We start from the raw sequence: 23741 nt of genomic DNA on the forward strand, positions 1-23741 counted from the left end.
TTAGCATACTCCAAGTCCATCAAATTCAGGGCAGCGCCTGAATCCACAAATGCCATGACAGAATACGATGACAAAGAGCAGATCAAGGTAACGGACAGAAGAAATTTTGACTGTACCGTACCAATGGTGGCAGACCTAGCGAACCGCTTAGTGCGCTTAGGACAATCAGAGATAGCATGAGTGGAATCACCACAGTAGAAACACAGCCCATTCAGACGTCTGTGTTCTTGCCGTTTAACTCTGGTCAAAGTCCTATCGCACTGCATAGGCTCAGGTTTAAGCTCAGGTAATACCGCCAAATGGTGCACAGATTTACGCTCACGCAAGCGTCGACCGATCTGAATGGCCAAAGACATAGACTCATTCAAACCAGCAGGCATAGGAAATCCCACCATGACATCCTTATGGGCTTCAGAGAGACCCTTTCTGAACATAGCTGCCAGCACAGATTCATTCCATTGAGTGAGCACGGACCACTTTCTAAATTTCTGACAATATACCTCTATCTCATCCTGACCCTGACAAAGAGCCAGCAAATTTTTCTCTGCCTGATCCACTGAATTAGGTTCATCGTACAGCAATCCGAGCGCCAGGAAAAACGCATCGATATTACTCAATGCAGGATCTCCTGGCGCAAGAGAAAATGCCCAGTCCTGAGGGTCGCCGCGCAAAAAAGAAATAACAATCAAAACCTGTTGAACTGGATCACCAGAGGAGCGAGGTTTCAAGGCCAGAAATAATTTACAATTATTTTTGAAACTCAGAAACTTAGTTCTATCTCCAAAAAACAAATCAGGAATAGGAATTCTTGGTTCCAACATAGCTTTCTGATCAATAGTGTGTTGAATCTTTTGTACTCTTGCCGAGAGCTGATCCACAAATGAAGACAGACTTCTAATGTCCATCGCTACACCTGTGTCCTGAACCACCCAAATGTCTAGGGGAAAAAAAAAGGCAAAACACAGTGCAAAGAAAAAAAAATGGTCTCAGAACTTCTCCTTTCCCTCTATTGAGAATCATTAGTACTTTTGGCTTCCTGTACTGTTATGAAAGGCAATTCAGTACTACAATGGACATAGCGGTCAGAGCACATACAGTGATCTGACAATAACCCAAAATCATAGAACGAGCTCTGAGACGTGGGAACTCTGCAGACCGCAATCCCTAATCCTCTCCAAACAACACTAGAGGCAGCCGTGGATTGCGCCTAACTCTGCCTATGCAACTCGGCACAGCCTGAGAAACTAACTAGCCTGAAGATAGAAAATAAGCCTACCTTGCCTCAGAGAAATACCCCAAAGGAAAAGGCAGCCCCCCACATATAATGACTGTGAGTTAAGATGAAAAGACAAACGTAGAGATGAAATAGATTCAGCAAAGTGAGGCCCGACTTTCTTAACAGATCGAGGATAGAAAAGGTAACTTTGCGGTCTACACAAAACCCTAAAGAAAACCACGCAAAGGGGGCAAAAAGACCCTCCGTACCGAACTAACGGCACGGAGGTACACCCATTGCGTCCCAGAGCTTCCAGCAACAAAATAGACAAGCTGGACAGAAAAAATAGCAAACAAATAGCAAAGAAGAACTTAGCTATGCAGAGCAGCAGGCCACAGGAAAGATCCAGGGAAAAGCAAGTCCAACACTGGAACATTGACAGGAAGCCAGGATCAAAGCATTAGGTGGAGTTAAGTAGAGAAGCACCTAACGACCTCCCCAGATCACCTGAGGGAGGAAACTCAGAAGCCGCAGTACCACTTCCCTCCACCAACAGAAGCTCACAGAGAGAATCAGCCGAAGTACCACTTGTGACCACAGGAGGGAGCTCTGCCACAGAATTCACAACACTTAAGCACCTTTGATTGTCTGTCTCTCCACTCTTCCTCTAGACTCCAGGACCTTGATTTCCAAGGTCTAGTGTGAAGTTTCCACAATCGGTGATGGTTTGGGGAGCCATGTCATCTGCTGGTGTAGGTCCACTGTGTTTTATCAAGACCAAAGTCAGCGCAGCCATCTACCAGGAAATTTTAGAGCACTTCATGCTTCCCTCTGCTGACAAGCTTTTTGGAGATGGAAATTTCATTCTCCAGCAGGACTTGGCACCTGTCCACACTGCCAAAAGTACCAGTACCTGGTTTAAACACAACAGTATCACTTGCCTTGATTGGCCAGCAAACTCGCCTGACTTTAAAGGGAACCTGTCACCTGAATTTGGCGGGACCGGTTTTCGGTCATATGGGCGGAGTTTTTGGGTGTTTGATTCACCCTTTCCTTACCCGCTGGCTGCATGCTGGCCGCAATATTGGATTGAAGTTCATTCTCTGTCCTCCGTAGTACACGCCTGCGCAAGGCAAGATTGAAGGAGGACAGAGAATGAACTTCAATCCAATATTGCGGCCAGCATGCAGCCAGCAGGTAAGGAAAGGGTGAATCAAACACCCGAAAACTCCGCTCATATGACCGAAAACCGGTCCCGCCAAATTCAGGTGACAGGTTCCCTTTAAGCGCATAGAGAATCTATTGTCAAGAGGAAGATGAGAGACACCAGACCCAACAATGCAGATGAGCTGAAGGCTGCTATCAAAGCAACCTGGGCTTCCATAACACCTCAGCACTGCCACAGGCTGATCGCCTGCATGCCACACCGCATTGATGCAGTAATTGATGCACAAGGAGCCCCGACCAAGTATTGATTCCATTTACTGAACATACATTTCAATAGGCCAACATTTTGGATTTTAAAATCATTTTTCAAGCTGGTGTTAGAAAGTATTCTAATTTACTGAGATAATGACGTTTGGGTTTTCATTGGCTGTAAGCCGTAATCCTCAACAGTAACACTTGAAATAGATCACTCTGTTTGTAATGACTCTATATAATATGAGTTCCAATTTTTGTATTGAAGAACTGAAATAAAATAACTTTTTGATGATATCCTAATTTTGTGAGAAGCACTTGTAGAAGGTATTTGGCTGCAAATATTGCTGTTAAATGTGCTATGACAAATAATGTTTTAAAGGGTAATTTGTGTTTTTCATAAGGATGTTACCTGGCATGTGGTCAGATAACCCCTAACTAAAAACTTTTTATCTGAAATGACCACCACCATGAAGTTGACACACAATGTGTAATTCCCATTTGTGGCTACACTCAGATCTCATTTTTAAACGATGTTCAGTTTAGATGCCGTGAAAACCTCTTGATATAAATGCTAACTGTAGAGAATAGTAAATGTATTCTTTACAATTAAATATTTCCACAATTGCTCTGATCAGCAGCCTTTTACAATGAAAAAAGTGTGGCTTTCTCACAAAGGTCTGAACTTAACCCAAGTATGTGTGCAGAACAATCATGCAGCAATGTGATAAAGTTGCTGAAATTTATCACATTTTTTAATTTTCCGCGAACTACCAAAACATATTTCGGTGTACAGTGGTGCTTGAAATTTTGTGAAGCTTTAAAACGTTCTATATTTCTGCATAAATTTGACCTAAAATTACATCCGATTTTCACACAAGTTGTAAAATTAGATAGCGAACCAAATTAACAAAAATAACTAAAAAAACTAGACTTTGTTAAAAAAAAAAAAAAAAAAGTTTATATTGAGAAAAAAATATACACGATCACATTTCTGTGAGTGGCAAAAGTATGTGATATTTTAAGATTAGATAACTTGAAGGTGAAATTAGTCTCTCATCCCATTAATTGAAAACATCAATCAGGTGTGAATTAGTAGCCTGTTATTTTAAAAAAACAAATATAGATATATCAATTTGTGATCTTCACATCACATGTTTGTGGAACTGTATCATGCCACGAATGAAGGATGTTTTTGAGGACCTCAGAAGAAGAGTTGGAGAAGCTCATCAGGTTGGAAAAAGTTTGGACTCCACCAATTTACAGTCAGATTGTGTACAAATAGAGGAAATTCAAGATCATGACTACCTTCCTCCAAATTGATCGACCAGCAAAGATCTCTCCAAGAGCAAAGACATATAATGGCCTCCAAGGTCACAAAGGAGCCAAAGGTAACCTAAGCAACTAAAGGCCTCTCATTTTAGCTAATTTTTCTGAGTCCATCATGAAATGGACACTGAACAACAACTGTGTGCATGGCATGATTCTAAGGAGAAAGCCACTGCTATGCAAAAAGAACATTGCTGCCCATTCGAAGTGTGTTAAAAATCATTTGAACAAGCCAGAATACTATTGGAATAATGTTCATGACCAAAGTAGAGATTTTTGGTTTCAAGTGAAACATTATATTTGAAGAAAGAAGAACACTGAATTACGGCATACAAATTTCATATTATCTGTGAAACACTCCGGTGGTGTTATCATGGTTTAAGCCTGATGGTAAAATTACCGTATATACTCGAGTATAAGCCAAGGCACCTACTTTTGCCACAGAAAACTGGGTAAGCTTATTGCCTCGAGTATGAGCCGGGTATGCATTGTCCCCTCATCCCTGTCCTGCTATGCATGGCTCCCCCTTCCCTGTCCTGGTATGAATGCCTCCCCGTCGCTGCCCCTTTCTGCATGCCTCCCCCGTTCCTTTCCTGTATGTATGCCTTCCCCGTTCCTTCTTTGTATACATGCCTCCCCCCGTTCAGTTCCTGTATGCATGCCTCCCCCTTCCCTGTCCTGGTATGGATGCCTCCCCCTTTCAGTCCCTGTATGCATGCCTCCCCCTTCCCTGTCCTGGTATGGATGCGTCCCCCGTTCAGTCCCGGTATTCATGCCTCCCCTTCCCTGTCCTGGTATGGATGCCTCCCCCGTTCTGTCCCTTGATGCATGCCTCCCCCTTCCCTGTCCTGGTATGAATGCCTCCCCCGTTCTGACCCTGTATGCATGCCTCCTTATTCCCTATAACTGTGTGCATGTTTCCTATTGAATAAAACCATCGTACTCCCCTACCTGCACGCCCTCGGTGCTGGCACTGCATCTCGTTCCAGCTGCCGGCGCCTGCCTGCAGCTCTTCCTGTGCTCAGCGGTCACTGTTTACTGTCTGTAAAATATAACCTTTATTGATAACTTCATTAAAACCAAATAACCACCGTACTGATTGCAGTCTTATCCACACCGTCCTTGTGGGTCACAATTGGATACTGATATTGTTATAAACAGTTGACCGTGCACACTAGCAAGTATCCTCTTAGTTTATACTTGTATAATATTGTGTTATTCATGCAGCAAAATATCAAATCCTGCCTGCAATTTTAATAAAGACATATTGCTCTTTGCCCATGGGCACACTTAATTTGCACTCTCCCAATAATAGTTAGAGCTTCGCAAATTCCTATATTGGCTCAGTCAAATTGCACTGTTCTTCTCGCCCCCTATGTCCGCATTAGAAGGCATCCGATCTCTGTGCATAAACTATCTGCCTAACATCTCTGTATAGACCCATCCACTGTGTAACAGTTAGGGATTTAGTGAGACATCCCTAATGCTCATGTGCCTATACCCCGGCCCTCAACGCGTTTCACCCACTTATTGTGGGTACTTCAGGAGGTTTAGCAATATATTCTAATTTACAATTGCACAGGAGCTTGTTCTCGAGGCTGGGAGAACCAGCTCATGTGCAATTGTAAAGGGGGTGGGGGGGGGGGTCCCAAACTTTCAAGCATCACTGTATTTGTTGTTGATCTACAAACACTTTCTACTTAAGGGGAACCTGTCACCCCAAAATGGAATTTGAGCTAAGCCCACCGGCATCAGGGGCTTATCTACAGCATTCTGGAATGCTGTAGATAAGCCCCCGATGTATCCTGTAAGATGAGAAAAAGAGGTTAGATTACACTCCCCAAGGGGCGGTCCCACTGCGGTCTGGCTCAGCGCCTCCCATCTTCTTACGATGACGTCCTCTTCTTGTCTTCACGCTGCAGCTCCGGCGCAGGCGTACTCTGTCTGCCCTGTTGAGGGCAGAGCAAAGTACTGCAGTGCGCAGGCATCGGGAAAAGTCAGAGAGGCCCAGTGCCTGCACACTGCAGAAGTTTGCCCTTAACAGGGCAGACAAAGTACTCCTGCGCTGGAGCCGCAGCGTGAAGACAAGAAGAGGACATCATCCTATGAAGATGGGAGGCCCCGGACTGCGACGCCTATCGGACCGGACCGCAGCAGGACCGCCCCTGGGTGAGTATAATATAACCTCTTTTCTCATCTTTCAGGATACACCTGGGGCTTATCTACAGCATTACAGAATGCTGTAGGATAAACCCCTGATGCTGGTGGGCTTAGCTCAACTTCCATTTTGGGGGTGACAGGCTCCCTTTAAATTGTTTGCTATTATGGTATTTTGCTATGCTTTTCATTAAATATTGTAAAAATGCTTTTGTATCTATTTTTTAAGCAGACATTCTGTTTTAATTATATGATTATGTGACATTTTTGGCCTGGGATCTGCTAGAATTAAAAATACCCCTACCCCCCAACCTGCCTGACCCTCCATTATCTGACTACAGCGCTCTCTTAGATGGAGAATTCTTGTAAATACTGGCTCAGTAAATTACTAGGGGATAACGTAAACGTTCCAGCTCCTTTAAAAAATTTCCAATCTTTATTACGGTAATCCATATCAGGAAACGTTAAGCGGTAAAACTCCAATACCAGAAATAATGTCAGATCGAAACGCGTTGCTTGTACCCCACTATTTCACACTGGCATAGGAGAATTTTTAAGGAGCTGGTTGATGAGCTGGCTATGGTTTCTAACCACGTTTCTTTCAGTAAATTACTCTGATTCATAAGGTAGATCTGTTATTTGGATTTGTTAAGATCTCCTAAAATAAACAAGAATTGCAATCTTTCTTTCTAGATATGTCACCATGCATGTCTCCTCTGCCGCATGATGGTCCCTTAATTGAAAAAAATAGTCTTGGCCAAATTAAAGAAGAGAATGAAGGCGTTGGATATAAGCCCAGGGCGGGTGAGTCTATAATGAACATTGGTTATATCATGTGTGTAATACTAGGAAAGTTCTCTACTGTCCATTAGTTTTGTTCTTAGTGTGAAGTACCATATCTCATCTAAATGTTTGGAATGTTAGACTAAAGGTAAATGGTAAGGGTAGGACTACAGCTCCTAAAGGGCACTTTGTTATTAGTTGTAATGGAATCAATTTTGTTAAAACAGGAAAAAGGGTCAACGAGCATATGGAGGGTCCAACCGCCCAAGAGGAAACGGAAGAGGATATTAGTGGGACTCAGTTTGTGTGTGAAACTGTTATGAGGAGTCTGACCTTAGACGCTGCTCCAGACTACAACCCACCTCAGAAGAAGAACTCGGTCCACAGTGAGTAACAAGGTTTCTTGCTATTTATTTATTGATTAGTGCAAAATTTGGTCCATGCTGTAGGAAAAATTCTAGGCGTTAGTGTCATTATATACAAGTGCTTCTCACTAAATTAGAATATCATCAAAAAGTTAAATTATTTAAGTTCGTCAATACAAAAAGTGACATTCATAGATTATATAGAGTCATTACAAACAGAGTAATCTATTTCAAGTGTTTATTTCTGTTAATGTTGATGATTATGGCTTACAGCCAATGGAAACCCTAAAATCGTTATTCCAGTAAATTAGAATAATTTATAACACCAGCGTGAAAAATGATTTTAAAATCTGAAATGTTGGCCTACTGAAATGTATGTTCAGTAAATGCACTCAATGCTTGGTCTGGGTTCCTTTTGCATCAATTACTGCATCAGTGCGCCGTGGCATGGAGGCGATCAGCCTGTGGCACTGCTGAGGTGTTATGGAAGCCCAGGTTGCTTTGATAGCAGCCTTCATGTTGTCTGCATTGTTGGGTCTGGTGTCTCTCATCTTCCTCTTGACAATACCCCATAGATTCTCTATGGGGTTAAGGTCAGGAGAGTTTGCTAGCGAATCAAGCACAGTGATACTGTTGTTTTTAAACCAGGTATTGGTACTTTTGGCAGTGTGGAAAGGTGCCAAGTCATGCTGGAGAATGAACTTTCCATCTCCAAAAAGCTTGTTGGCAGAGGGAAGCTTGAAGTGCTCTAAAATTTCCTGGCAAACGACTGCGCTAACTTTGGACTTGATAAAACACAGTGGACCTACACCATCAGATGACATGGCTCTCTAAACCATCACTGATTTTGGAAACTTCACACTAGACCCCAAGCAGCTTGGATTGTGTGACTCCATTCTTCGTCCAAAATTTACTTTAATCTGAAAACAACACCTTGGACCACTGAGCAACAGTCCAGTTCTTTTTCTCCTTGGCCCAGATATGACGCTTCTGGCGTTGTCTATTAATCATGAGTGGCTTGACACAAGGAATGCGACACTTGTAGTCCATGTCCTGGATACGTCTCTGTGTGATGGCTCTGGAAGCAATGACTCCAGTAGTGTCCACTCCTTGTAAATCTCCCCCAAATTGAATTGAATGGCCTTTTCTTAACAATCCTTTCACGGCTGCAGTTATCCCAGTTGCTTGTGCACCTTTTTCTACAACACTTTTTCCTTCCACTCAACTTTCCATTAATACGCTTGGATACAGCCCTCTGTGAACTGCCAGCTTCTTTAGCAAAGACCTTTTGTGTTTTGCCCTCCTTGTGGAGTGTGTCAATGACTTCTGGACATCTGTCAAGTCAGCAGTCTTCCCCATGATTGTGGAGCCTACTGAAACAGACTAAGGAACCATCATAAAAGCTTAGGAAGCCTTTGCAGGTGATTTTTGTTAATTATTCTAATTTACTGAGATAACGACTTTTGGGTTTTAATTGGTTGTAAGCCATAATCCTCAATATTAACAGAAATAAACACTTAAAATGGATTGGATGTAATGATTCTATATAATGAGTTAGCACAGAGTGCTTAAACTTCCTGTAGTGGTGGTAAAAGAGGGCAGAAATCTATGCAAATGTGAGCTGCAACCCGTCCACCTTTTATGGCTGTGTCCATTCATACAGGTATGTACTGGTACTGATCTTTTATCTCTCATGAGTAACAGGTTCGATACACTCCTCTCCACAATCAAGTTTCAACTACAGTGTGAAGTCTGATGAGGACGTGTCTCAGACCAGCTCTCCAGTGGTCAGCAGGCCACTTCTATCAGGGACAACAGAGTTAAATGTTCCAATAATGGAGATGACTTCTGATACGTGTAAGCTGCATTTTGTGATTTGTATTTTTTAAGTCAATAGGGAGAAAAAGTAAATAAATGCAAGATGTCATATGTGATGCATGTATACGCAGTACCACACAGCAAGTCCCCAGAAAAATGCATGTGCAATAATTAATGATGCCATCAAACGAGGAGTATAAAGATAAATCTTGTGTTTTCATTGAATGATATTACAGCCATTCCTGAAGCTCTGCCAGTAGATTTTGCCGATGGGGAGTCACAAATACCAGCTGAACATCAAGATGACGTTGAAAGCCAGGCATCCTCTGATTCTTCTGAAGACTACATCATCATTCTGCCTGAATGCTTTGATATCAGTCGCCCTATTGGGGAGTCGATGTACAGCTCAGCCCTTTCCGAGTCACAGGGGGACAAAGAGAAAGACACCAGAGTGAATGATGAGACCTATGAAGGGGGCTGCCCAGTCCACACTCACAGCATTAATGATATTCTCACCACCTCCCAGACTCTTGAAGCTGTACCTCTCACCCCTGTGGTGGTCACACCATCTCCCCAGTTGAGGTATGGTTCTATTCCAGATTCCCACCTGTCTTCATTGTAATTACCTTTTTTTTTGTGTTGGTGTCATTTGATGATAATTTTATGTACATTTATTCAGGTCCATATTTGAACAATAGGGTTATGGCTCGATCTATGAACATATTGCACATGTGGATTTCTTGGGGAGGAGATGTAAAGGCATGAGAGGGTATATATTTAGAAGAATATAACATTATTGCAACATAAAGGGGCAAAATGAATTGTCTGTCATTTTTAGCTGAAAGTATTTGAGGAGAAGGTCATGAAGTGGTAGAACACAGCATAGCAGCAGCTCTTTGGGAACGAATGATGCTGATATTTGGACTTTTTAATAGATATCACTCTTATTTATTTCAAGGTCTCAACCAGAAGCTCATGTTATCCCAGCACTCGCAGGAGAGATGACACCCTCAGGAACTGGAGCATCAGACGCCGGGCAAATTACCACAGGTATAAGCTGACAGAGGTTCAGCTCCCATACATGAATGATTGGGTGACCGGGCTCTTGGGGGCAGCGTGCCGCAGCAGTTTTGTGCTTGCTCTGCATCAATGTCTTCAGTTTTGGAGTGTGGTTTATTATGTTAATAAAAGGAAAAAAAATGTTATGCTCTAGCATGCAGAACTCATAAGATTCTCACACCTCTTCTACCCAATTTTTTTGTATTTGCTGCATTTATAGTCATCGTTGCACCATTTTTTCTTAATGAATATATAGTTTGTGTTCATGTGTCTGACCTCTCCTTTCTTTCTTTCTCTTTCTTTCTCTATCTTTCTCTCTCTCTCCCTCTCTCTCTCGCTCTCCTAAAGAAAACCATTCACAATCTAAAACTAAACGCTTTGCGTTTCTTTCCTGTCCATGCCTAGGACCTTAAATTTTACGGTTATGTTTTCTGTAGAGAACTTGAAGCAGAGTAATACCTTCTTTTGAATCAATTTTACTTATTTTTTTTTTCTATTAGCTCCTTTCGAGATTGCACCAAGTCCTCAACATTCAGAAGCTCCTTCTTCACCCAGATCAGTTTTTGACCACAGCAGGTAATCACACAGGTCACGAGGCTACTAATATATATGAATACTGCCCCAACCTCCCATACAGAAAAAGCAGTCAGTCATTCTATATGGACCCAGGAGTCGGACTCCCGGCTTTCTCTGAGAGCCACACAGATTGCATTATAGAGTAGTCATGTTTGTGTACAAAGGCGTGAATTCGCACTAGTTCCTATATAGCCAGTGACAGCAGATGGTAATAAAGGCAAAACTTGCTAATTTTGTGTTCATGTTTCCTATTTATTCCTTATAAATCAAATATGGCTTACATGATACATGAGCTGTGGTTTGTCAAAAGCCACGTTACAGCACAGATAAGTAATACTAGATTTTGCTTGGTGTTCTGAGCTGTCGCTTTATGAACTGCACCTGATCTTGTATATGCTATACATGTAATGGGACTGAATTGTTTGCCTCCATAGGCAGCACACTAGGAGCAGTATTGCTGGAGGTCTGGTGAAGGGGGCGCTATCTGTGGCTGCATCGGCTTATAAGGCTTTATTTGTTGGCCAACAAGAAACCATGATGGTGCGTATGATTGTTTCCATTCACTTGGTATTTCAGTGTAAGTAACTACAATGCGCATTCACATAAAAAAAGTCACATTCACCACATTCCACAAAAAAAGTCATATAGAAAAATTGGAAACAAAGATAAAAAAGTACATCTTGATAGCGGGAAGTGCGGCCATGTGTTCCGTCCACCATTTTAAACTGCATCAGCCTGTAAAATAAAATGACTGCAGTAAGTAGAAGAGGTGGTGGTCATACATGGGCAGTATTGTAGCACACTGGCGTGTTTTCTCTCAAGTGCAAGCAGTTAGAAGCAATAAAATGGGCAAGCATAAGGAGCGGAGCGTTCTTACAGGGCCCATATTGTTACGGCTTTGTGGGTCAGAGTACACCATGTTCCAAATTATTATGCAAATGAAATTTTTCTTGGATTTTCCTAAATGGTTGGTGCAAATGACGGTCAGTCTAATAAAAGTCATCACCCGTTAGAGTATACATCGAATTTTATTGAAGAAACCTCCCAATGGTAACAGTATAATCTCCAAAATGAATAAAAACTCAAAATGCACTGTTCCAAATTATTCGGCACAGTAGAATTTTGTAAACATTTGATTTTGATATGTTTTAAAGAACGGAAAATGCTCATTTGTGGAATTTGCAGCATTAGAGGTCACATTCACTGAACTAAAAAATCTGTTTAACTCCAAAACATCCTAACAGGCCAAGTTGCATGCTAACATAGGAACCCTTATTTGATATCACCTTCACAATTCTTGCATCCATTGAACATGTGGGTTTTTGGGGAGTTTCTGCTTGTATTTCTTTGCATGAAGAATAGCCTCCCAGAGCTGCTGTTTTGATGTGATCTGCCTCCCACCCTCATAGATCTTTTGCTTGGTGATACTCCAAAGGTTCTCTATAGGGTTGAGGTCAGGGGAAGATGGTGGCCACACCATGAGTTTATCTCCTTTTATGCCCATAGCAGCCAATGACTCAGAGGTATTCTTTGCAGCATGAGATGGTGCATTGTCATGCATGAAGATGATTTTACTCCTGAAAGCACGTTTCTGATTTTAAGACCGTGGAAGAAAGTTGTCAGTTAAAAACTCTATTTCTCCTACGCCTCATTGGGGGACACAGGACCATGGGTGTTATGCTGCTGCCACTAGGAGGACACTAAGTTAACACATAAGAATAGCTCCTCCCCTGCAGTATACACCCTCCTGCTGGCTCTCAGTGAACCAGTTCTTGCTTAGTGTCTGGAGGAGGCACTTGGGTCTGCTTTCAGACCCCACCGTTTTTATTTTCTATTTTTTATTTTTTGTTCTATTTTTTTCCATTACCGGAGTGAATGGGAGCAACGGATCCTTTCTAGGTTCCGATCTCCCCCGAATCATCAACAGGCAAGTACCGTGGAGAGTCCCTCCCGTATCCTTTCCTGCGACCGTTGGATGCCAGCCCTGAGCTCACCTTACGGGCGACTGTTCCTTCACGTTCCAATCTCCCCCCACCATAGCAGGCGACCACATGGAGTAGCCCTCCATCTACCTCTCCTGGAGCCAGGTGCATAGCCAGACTTTTATGATGGTGTCCCTGCAGCCCTCCACTACATCACCACTGATACAGCGGATGACGCAAGGTGGCAGAAGCTCTCCACCCCATCCCTGTCCATGGCGACGGTGGATTGAGCACCAGCCCACCGCACCTACTGTAAGTACACTGTGGGGGCCGAGGCGCTGCGGAGGGATCCTGGTCCCTGGGGTACGGAAGGTTACTCACAGGGCATTAAGCCCAGGTCTGTGGGTGTCCGCAGGGCATTTTTTATTAAAATGTGCGTGGCTGAGTGATGGCACCTCTAGCGGTCACGACGCCACAGGCTGCAACTGCAGGCTGTTTAAAATTTACTCTGCGGCTTTTCCATTCACACAGGCCGGAGTTGTAGCCACGCCCACCGGCATTCTCCGCCGCCCACACTTTCCAGCGCTTCTCGTTCTGTGAGAAGCGCTCTCACAAGATCTCGGCGGCCATCTTGGGACTCCCACAGTGCTGGTACTGCAGCGCTGCTCCAGCCCTCATCAGCCCTCGTATCAGCCCACAGGACATAGATATTGCGGACCTCCCCTGGGGACTCAAGACACAGGATTTGGGTAAGCTGCACACACATAGCTTAACCCTTCCCCTGCCAGTAAGCGCTCTCCTCAAGGCCACTATGTCTCAACCAAGGCCTCACAAAAAGTCTGGGAAGACCCACACAGTATTTTTTGCTGCATGTACCTCTTGTAAGGTCTCATTACCCCGGGGTCACAATACTGCACTGTGCACAGCCTGTGAACAGATGCCTGTTCAGGAACCTCCTATTACTGATACCGAACCTAGTGAGCCCAGTCCCCCTGAGTGGGCAGCCTCCCTTACCCGGTCTATGGCATCCCTGACAAAAGCGTTGGAATCGTTCCGAGACCCCTCTTCCAACTAGGGCACTCTGACACACGACGCTCCTGATCCTCAGAACCCCTCGTACTCTAGGGGGCGTACCAGCTCTCGCTCTTGCAGGAAAGGGGCTTATGCCATATCCACAGACTGTCACCGGGTTTCGGGATCTGAGAGCTCCACTTCTCGCTCCCCTTCCATCAGGGCTAGCAGAGATCCTGTTTCAGAGGACGATTCTAACACGTCCCTAGATCAGGAATTACATCACGATCAGGAGACTCTCGACTCTCTCATTGAGTCAGTAAATAAGGCTTTAATACTGGAGGAGGAACCTTCATCTAACGCGGATAACGCCGTCTCCTTTAAAAAGAGCCAAGTGGTCCCACAGAGTGTTCGCCACTCATCCCGAGTTTAAGGATATCGTTGAATCCCACAGGATCCGTCCCGATAAACGTTTCACAGGGCAGAAGTCCATGGAATCAAAATATTCCTTTGCCCAGGACCTAAGGAAGAATTGGGCTCAATCTCCTCCGGTATCTCGCCTGGCTACTAAGTCCATCTTATCATCCTCACAAGGGGCCTCTATTAAGAACCCAACCGCTCGTCAGATCGATAACATGGCGCGTTCAGCCTTGGAAGCCTCAACAGCCACACTCTTCCCATCCTTCGCGGCTACGTGGGTGGCTAAAGCCATAACCCACTGGGCAGAGGTCCTGTCGGCAGCGACACTGGATACCGACCTCCCTCTCGAGATACCAGACCTCGCTACTCAGATAGCCAGAGCCGAAGACTTTGTAGTTTCCGCGTCCCTGGACGCTGCGAACTGTGCTTCACAAGCAGCAGCAAACGCCATCACCATCCGGAGGTCCCTGTGACTCGGGGACTGGCGTGCGGATTCGGCCTCCAAGAAGTCATTGACTTCTCTTTCGTATCAGGGCGACCGCCTTTTTGGCGGAAAGCTCGACCAACTAATCTCTGACGCCACTGGAGGGAAGAGTAAATTTCTCCCACAACAGAGACCCTTTCGGAACCAACAGCAACAGGCTCGGTCTCGTTTCTTCCGCTTCAACTCAAATTGGTCCTCTACTTCCGCACCGGGCCGGGCACAACGAAGGGATAGAGGTCCCCAGACCTCTGACAAACCCTCCCATTCTTGGAGAGGCAGGCCTAGGCAGTCAGGAGTCAGAGGGTCCAGACAGGGCAGGTCCCCCACACAATGACTCCCTGCGGTATCCGGAGGACTCCCTCAAAGTAGGCGGCCGCCTGCTTTCTTTCAGCGACGCGTGGCTCTCGGTCGTTCACGACGAATGGATCTGCGATCTAGTGTCCTCCGGATACAAAATAGAATTCTCCTCTCTTCCTCCAAATCGCTTTTTTCGGTCTTCTCCTCCCAGGGCGAAGACAGCAAAGTTCTTCCAGGCCATAAGTGCCCTAAAGGAAGACAGGGTTATCATCCCAGTCCCTCAAAGCGAAAGGTTTCATGGTTTTTATTCAAACCTGTTCATTGTTCCAAGGAAGGACGGTAAAGTACGGCCCATACTGGACCTTAAACTGCTGAATAGGTTCGTCAGGGTGCGACGGTTCCGGATGGAATCGCTTCGCTCGGTCATCGCCTCCATGGAAAAAGGCGAGTTACTGGCGTCAATAGACATCCAGGACGCGTACCTCCACATTCCAATCTTCCCTTCTCACCAAAGGTTCCTTCGTTTCGTAGTTCAGAAAGATCACTTCCAGTTTGCTGCTGTGCCCTTCGGACTCACCACCGCTCCCGGGGTATTCACCAAGGTCATGGTTGCTGCCGTGGCATCCTACCTGAGGTGTGGTGCTGCTACCTTATCTAGACGATATCCTTATCAAAGGCCCCTCTTTCCACACTTGCAAGGAGGCCGTGTCTATTACAGTCGATACCTTTTCTCACCTGGGTTGGAAAATAAACTTCCAAAAATCTTCCCCAGTACCAGCTCAGGGAATTTCCTTTTTAGGAATGATACTGGACTCGTCCGTTGGTACTTCTCCCCCCGGAAAAGATCTCAGTCCTACAGCGGGAAGCTCAGAAGCTCTCCCAACCCAACTCTCACTCTCTACGCTTCTGCATGAGAGTCCTCGGCAGGATGGTAGCAGCTATGGAGGTGGTCCCATTCGCTCAGTTACACCTCCGGCCATTACAACACGCTCTCCTGGGTGTGTGGGACAGGAACCAGCTCTCCCTCGATCGTCGCTTCCTCCTTCCCCAGCGTGTCACGCAGTCCCTCAGGTGGTGGACTCTAGAACCCTCCCTGAATCGAGGAAAATCTTTTCTCCCAGTTCACTGGCTAATGGTGACAACAGATGCCAGTCTTCTGGGCTGGGGGGCAGTGTTTCACCATCACACTGCTCACGGCCGCTGGTCTCATCAGGAAGCCCGCCTGCCCATAAACATCCTGGAAATTCGGGCAGTCAGATTGGAACTCCTTTAATTCCACCCCTTCCTGTCGGGCTGTCTCATCAGGATTCAGTCCAACAATGCCACAGCAGTGGCATACATCAACCGGCAGGGGAGAACACGCAGCAAGGCAGCCATGAACGAGGTAAGCCACATTCTCAGCTGGGCTGAGGAAAATGTTATGATGCGGTGGTTTACGAGCAACATGGAACGAGCTCTGAAGGAAGTGGTAACTGTACTGACCGCAGTCCCTAAGCTCAACACAACACTAGAAGTAGCTGTGGGGTGCTCCTAACTCTCCCTAGGCACCTCGTCACCGCCTAAGAGCTAACTACCCCTAAAGATAGAAGCAGGAAAACTATCTTGCCTCAGAGAAAATCCCCAAAGGATAGATTAGCCCCCCACAAATAATGACTGTGAGTGGAGAGGGAAAAGACATACACAGAATGAAACCAGGATGAGCACAGGAGGCCAGTCTAACTAAATAGATAGGACAGGATGGAATACTGTGCGGTCAGTATAAAACACTACAAAAATCCACGCAGAGTTTACTAAAAATCTCCACAACTGACTAAAGGTGTGGAGGGTAAATCTGCTTCCCAGAGCTTCCAGCAAGACAGAATTAATTCATACTGATAACGCTGGACAAACATAGAAGCACAGAACGGATAAGTCCACAAACTGTGAACAGAAAAGAGCAAGCAAAAACTTAGCTTTGCTGAACCGGTCAGGATAACAGGGAACTCCAAAGAGATGTGAATCCAACCAGGAACCATTTACAAGTGGCACTGGCTGAAGGACAGAGCCAGGCATAAATAGCCGAGCAGAAAAGACGATCAGTGCAAGCAGCTGAAGACAGCTAACTCCAAGGAGCAGCCATACCACTAGAAACCACAAGAGGGAGCCCAAGAGCAGAACTCACAAAAGTGCCACTTACAACCACCGGAGGGAGCCCAAGAGCGGAATTCACAACAGGAAAACCGATCACTGATCTCAGCGGTTCACATCCCCAGAGCGGAAAATTGGGAAGCAGACTTCCTAAGCCGTCAGGGTCTCGACTCCGGGGAGTGGTCTCTCCATCCGGATATCTTCCACCAGATCTGCTGTCGCTGGGGAGTCCCGGACGTGGATCTGATGGCCTCACAGCTAAATTCCAAGGATCCGGACTTCATAGCTCGTTCCCATGACCCAACAGCAATCGGGGCAGATGCACTAATACTTCCGTGGCACCAATTCCGGCTTCCGTACATTACTACCGAGAGTCATCAAGAAGATCAGAGCAGAGGGGGTACCAGTAATCTTGATTGCGCCAAATTGGCCGCGCAGGGCCTGGTACGCCGAACTAGTTCAACTAGTCGCCGATGTCCCCTGGCGTCTACCGAATCACATGGATCTGTTGTCCCAGGGCCTCATCTACCACCAGAACTCCGAGGCCCTGTGTGTGACGGCATGGCCGTTGAGGCCTGGGTGCTAACTCAGGCAGGTTTCTCTAAAAGGATCATTTCTACCATGATCAGCTCTAGGAAGCCTACATCTATGCGTATTTACCATCGCACTTGGAAGACTTTTTTCTCATGGTGCAAAGACTGAGGACGCTCTCCTCTCGATTTTTCCATCCAATCCGTCCTCGAATTCCTTCAGTCAGGTTTGGGTTTAGGGCTCGCCCTTAGTTCCCTCAAAGGGCAGATTTCGGCCCTGTCAGTCCTGTTCCAATGGAAAATTGCCAACACATTACAGGTGAAGACGTTCATTCAGGGGGTTTCCCATGTGGTCCCGCCTTATAAGATGCCGTTGGAACCATGGTACCTTAATCTGGTCCTCGGTGTCTTGCAGGAGGCTCCTTTTGAACCCCTGCAGGACGTTCCCCTGTCTTTTCTGTCCTGGAAGGTTGCCTTCCTGGTTGCGGTGACGTCCATCCAACAAGTTTCAGAACTAGCGGCTCTGTCCTATCCCAGCCCCGCAGTGTGAATAAATCAGAAGACACTGCGGGGCTGGGATTCACAGGCAGGGCGGCCGCACAGGCGCAGTCAGCTAGACTGCATATGAGGACAGAGGACGGACAGCGCTCACTGCGCCTGCCCAAGTCATGACAAAAGAGCGCAGGTGCCGGCTGATTTCAAAACAGCGCTGAGGAGCCGGCGCCAAGAAGACTTGAGTGACGGCTGTGTGGCGTCTGCAGCAGGGGGGGAAAGGCCTGCCTCCAGGACTGAAGAAAGGTGTTTAGGACAAATTACAAAACGGATTATTTCTGCAGTTACAGCACCAATAACTAAAAGAGCCACCTTGTCAGAATGCAGCATTACTGCTGCACAAGGTGGCTCTTTTAGTTTGGGGGGGGGTGACAGGTTCCCTTTAAGGCTCACTCCACTCAGTTGGTAGGTGCGTCTTGGGCCTTTCGGCACCTGGCATCGGCAGCACAAGTCTGCAGAGCTGCGACTTGGTCCAGCCTGCGTACCTTTACAAAACATTACCATATTCATTCTCAGGCCTCGGCAGATGCGACCGTCGGCAGGCAAATTTTGCAGGCGGCAGTGCCGCATCTGTAACTTGTGGGTACAAGTAGCATTTGCAGTGGATCGTTACCCACTCAGGGACTGCTTTAGGACGTCCCATGGTTCTTTGTCCCCCAATGAGGCGTAGGAGAAAAGGAGATTTTTTTCTCCGAGCCAATCATTGGGGGACACAGCACCCACCCTGTTAGCCTCTGGGCTTTGTTTTTTTTTTTGTTTTTTTTCTGTGTTGTCTTGGTTTTGACATAGTTCATTCTTGTTAAATGTTAAGCTCCTACTGCTTTGTTACCGAACTGGTTCACTGAGAGCCAGCAGGAGGGTGTATACTGCAGGGGAGGAGTTATTCTTTATGTGTTAACTTAGTGTCCTCCTAGTGGCAGCAGCATAACACCCATGGTCCTATGTCCCCCAATGATTGGCTCGGAGAAAAAGATTTTACGGTGAGTACACAAAAATCTCCTTATGCTTTGCAGAGGTCATTTTCACACCTTCAGGAATCTTAAAGGGATCTACCAGCTGTTTCCCTATAATTCCGGCCCAAAACATGACTCCTCCACCTCCTTGCTGACGTTGCAGCCTTGTTGGCACATGGTAGCCATCCACTACTCCATCCATCTGGATCATCCAGGGTTGCTCGACACTCATCAGTAAACAACTGTTTGGAAATTAGTCATCATGTATGTCTTGGCCCACTGCAACCGTTTCTGCTTGTGAACACTGTTTAGGGGTGGCCGAATAGTAGGTTTATTCACCACAGCAAGCCTTTGAAGGATCCTACACCTTGAGGTTCGAGGGACTCCAGAGGCACCAGCAGCTTCAAATAACTGTTTGCTGCTTTGTAATGGTATTTTGGCAGCTGCTCTCTTATTCCAGTGAATTTGTCTGGCAGAAACCTTCATCATTATGCCTTTATGTGCATGAACTCTGGCTGTCCTCTGTTTCAGTCACAAATCTATTCACAGTATGATGATTACTCTTATGTTTTCATGAAATATCTAATGTTTTCATACCTTGTCCAAGTCATTGCACTATTTAACGCTTTTCAGCAGCAGTGAGATACTTTTTATTTCCCATATTGCTTGAAACCTGTGGCCTGCTTAATAATATGGAACATCATTTTTAAGTAGTTTTCCTTTAATTAGAATCACCTGGAAAACTAATTATCACACGTGTTTAAGATTGATTTCAGTGATCCATTGAGCCCTGAGACACAACACTATCCACGAGTTTATTTGAAAAACAAAACCATTAAATCTTTGACACTTAAATCCAATTTGCATAAGAATTTGGAACATGGTGTATGTTCAAGCTGGTTGGTTTTCCAGCTGGTTCCCAGTAAAAGCGCTTAGTACCTTCCAAACGTGGCTTAAGGAAGGACAGTTGGTTTAGCAACAAGACAGTAATAGGTGTCCAAGGCTCAATGATGGATGTGGGTAGCTAGTCCTGGTCCATCCCAAAGTAGAGCTGCTGGAGCACATATTGCTGATCAGTTAATGCTCGGTGTGATAGAAAGATGTTAGAATGCACAGAAGGTAGTCTGGTGTGATTAATCACATTCATTCTACATCGCTTACTTGGGGAAGAGATGGCACAAACATCCTCTAGACCACTGAGACACCGTGAGGCTCCAGGCGATGTTCTACTACTGTACGAAGTCTTGGGTCCTGATATTGGGGTAGATGTTACATTGAGATATCATATACCACCAACTTGAACATTGATACAGACCATGAGGGCACCCTTGTTTGCCTAATAGCAGTGCCCTCTTTCTGCAGAATAATGCCCCTGCTACACTACACACCTTGTTCAGAAATAGTATGGGGGTCATGAGAGAATTCAAGATGAAAATTTGACCGATCTTTTTTACATTAGGACCTACACAATATTAAGCAAGTGGTTAAACTGTAAAAGGCTTAAGAGGCAAATGATCATTCGGTTTTTAATGGCAGTTGAATAGTTATTTAAATGTGTAGATCTGTAAGAAAAGGATGGTTCATCTGATCATGCAGTAAACAATCTCTTACCCACAGCCCCAGTGCTCTGAAGAACAAGCTGGAGCCATGATGGCTGTTCTCCTAGAGATGGGATTCTGTGACCGTCAGCTCAACCAGCGACTCCTGCGCAAACACAACTACAACCTCATGGATGTAGTAACAGAACTGATACAGATCAATGACAATGACTGGTATTCTGCCCGGTACTGAGGTGGAGGAACAGCAGTTTCATATTAAATTGTCAGAGCATTTGCACGGCACAGCCTGATGGCCACGTAGCTTCACGTCTGGTTTGTAGTCTTTTTGTGTGTGTCAATGTTGCCCTGCTTTATTTTGTTCCTACATCGTATTCATTTCTTTACATTATTATTACTGGGTGGTGCAAGACAAAAAAATAGATTGCTATAGTCTGGATCCTACAGACTATGGATTGTCTACAGACTCAGGCCAGTACTGGCATAGGAACCATTTCATAGAAACATAACCCCCATCTATATTAACACAATCCTTTACTGATGAAGATTACAACACTTTAATAATAAATACATTAAGAGATATGATAAGTAGGATTTGGTGGCTTTTGATTTCACGTAAACAATCTAGTTGATTGCGGAGTTCAGTACTCGAGGGTGAGTACATGCTGAATGTATTTCCTGAAAGTGGATAGCCCTTTTAAGCCTGCCTTGACAGTGTTTTTGGTAAACAAAAAAAAAAGCTACAGACCACAAATGTGTGCTCTTCCTTAAGGCATTTAAAGAGTTTATCTGGAGTGAAAAAAATATTAATCATTGATTTTATTACAGATAATTTAGATACTTATTTATATCTGCTTCCAAAAATGGTCCGATCCCCTGTTCTGGTCCTCCGTCACATGACACAGGAAGCTTTGCAGGTCCTTGCTGCGTTGTGACACTGCTCCACATGACTGAGGATTCCACCAGTGGGAATCAATGGACTGGATGGGGAGAAGTAAGAGGTGCAGGGGAAGTGGGGCATGCTCGGAGTAGACATTTTAGCTGGTGTAAATTACAAGCACAGCCATATAATTGGGAATCTTCGTAGTAAACTGCCATGTACAACTTTTTACCATAATGATAAATCGTGTCTGACTGTGATTTTGGGGATTTTTTTTTAATGCCCCTGGATAACCCTTTTTTAAATAATTACATTTCTACACCCCATGAATCATCTATACTGCTGTGAACAAGCCTTCTATCTACATGTACTTGATGCAGACCGGTGGTTAGAAGAAAATCACAGATAATTTTTCCATTAGCACGTAACACTTAATTCATTTTCTATTCTCCAGTATAAAGACTTGCTCACTTAATTACTAATTAGCTCTGGCTACTTTACTTTGTCGTATCTTAATTGCTGAGTTTACAAATTCTATAATTATATTACACGCATGAAGGGGACTTCTCAGGTCGTCAGACATATTGTTCTCAACAGGCTCCATGTTCTATGCCAGGGCTCATTGCTTCTGAGGAGTCATGGTTAAAAAAAAAAAGAGGTATAAACTTGTCATTGCAACAGTGAACCTCGCCCCTTGTCACTATAGCCACTTCCCTAAAACCAATGATTGTTATCTAAAAGACAGTATGCCACATAATACCTTTCCATTTTTTTATGGAATCTCTAATAACTAAAGTGACTGGAGTAGAGCTGCACTACCACTCGTAACCTGGGGACAGATGTGGCGCTGTGTTTGAAAGAGAGCAGGTGTTTCCCTAATCTTGTACTGTAATCCCCTTTCTAAATGTAGATTGAACGTGAGTCTAACACTTATGAACGTTTCAGTAAAATGGCAGATGTGCCCCGGGCACTATCATAACGGAATATAGCAAGCTGTCTGTGCCGGTATAGATGAGGGAATTGTTATATATTTTGTAGGTGCCTACTAATTTAAGAAGAGGTGCCACAGGGTACCATTAGACCAAGACCCAAAGGTCCTGGGAATATTTTGGTCTGTTACCAACACCACAAAATGGGATTGCACCTGTCCAGTGAGATCACATAAGCCCTCTCCAAATCTGCTCTCCTGACCTAATGCCTAACGCCATATGGATGGTACCGCGGTATTAGCTGGTGTCACAGGCACCAATGCAGGCATTAAATGTGAACCTCCGTTGTATTTCCTTTTGAGGATACGCCGTGTACAAAACGCTTTACAGTATTGTTGCCTTGACTGGTTTGTAGATTAGTTTGAACAAAGAAAAATTGACCAGGAATCAAATGGACCAATAGCATGTAGCTCACTAGGGATTAGTAGTGATACCACTGAGCGTCAAGACATGGACTTCCGCTGGAGAGCTGACCACAGATTCATAGCAAGCCAATATTCTGTAGAAGGGGACATTTCACCCATTCTTTCCACCCCATTGCATACACGGATCTTTGCTCAGCACTATACTGCTCTTCTTTTTAGCAGTAGATAGATGGGTTATCTGATATTGCTTTATTGTAAAGACCAGAATTCTTTGTTTTTATGTTGACTTTCTAAAGATTTGCATGAAGAAATCCAAGATCTGAGTATAGACTAGATGTAAGTTTATTTAGAAGAAGCACTTTAAAAACTCTTTACAATGTGATGTAACTACGAATCTTGTTATGCTCAATGATTTATTAAAATTAAGACCTTAATCTGTTTGGCTCCTTTATAATAAAGATTTATATTTGTCCAATGTATGAATGATACACAGTCGTAACATGCTCACTCTGGTCCATTTGTGGGTTGCAAAACCTATATGGTCTAAATTACATTTTAAAACAATATATGTTAAAGAAAAATAGTTAAAAGTGAGTATTTATAGAGATCAAATATCTTTTTAGTGTATAAATAAATACTAGTGGACGTATGCTGTTAAACCTGTAAAACAAATTACTTGGGTATATACAGCTCTGGCAAAAATTAAGAGAACCACCACATCAAAACCCTGTCATGGGCGGCCCAATCTCCAGACCTGAACCCCATTGAAAACCTCTGGAATGTAATCAAGAGGATGATGGATAGTCACAAGCCATCAAACAAAGAAGAACTGCTTACATTTTTGTGCCAGAAGCAGTGTGAAAAACTGATAGAAAGCATGCCAAGACGCATGAAAGCTGTGATTAAAAATCATGGTTATTCCACAAAATATTG

General features: G+C 44.5%; 1 protein-coding gene across 12 annotated transcripts in view; it reads left to right on the forward strand.

Annotated features, from left to right (window-relative positions):
• The window catches only part of NBR1 (NBR1 autophagy cargo receptor), a 105375-nt gene extending 82133 nt beyond the window's left edge, over positions 1-23242 (forward strand). For all 12 annotated transcript variants that reach the window (XM_069751888.1, XM_069751889.1, XM_069751896.1 and 9 more), the window contains 8 exons: positions 6815-6925; positions 7132-7290; positions 8974-9126; positions 9324-9669; positions 10046-10137; positions 10647-10722; positions 11157-11262; positions 20636-23242. In XM_069751888.1, coding sequence (XP_069607989.1) covers positions 6815-6925; positions 7132-7290; positions 8974-9126; positions 9324-9669; positions 10046-10137; positions 10647-10722; positions 11157-11262; positions 20636-20809 — 1217 coding nt within the window. In that variant the 3' untranslated portion in view covers positions 20810-23242. The remainder of the gene's footprint in view (positions 1-6814; positions 6926-7131; positions 7291-8973; positions 9127-9323; positions 9670-10045; positions 10138-10646; positions 10723-11156; positions 11263-20635) is intronic.
• Positions 23243-23741: the final 499 nt, after the last annotated feature.

The sequence above is a fragment of the Ranitomeya imitator genome, chromosome 2 (assembly GCF_032444005.1).
Source record: "Ranitomeya imitator isolate aRanImi1 chromosome 2, aRanImi1.pri, whole genome shotgun sequence".
Taxonomy (NCBI): Eukaryota; Metazoa; Chordata; class Amphibia; order Anura; family Dendrobatidae; genus Ranitomeya; species Ranitomeya imitator.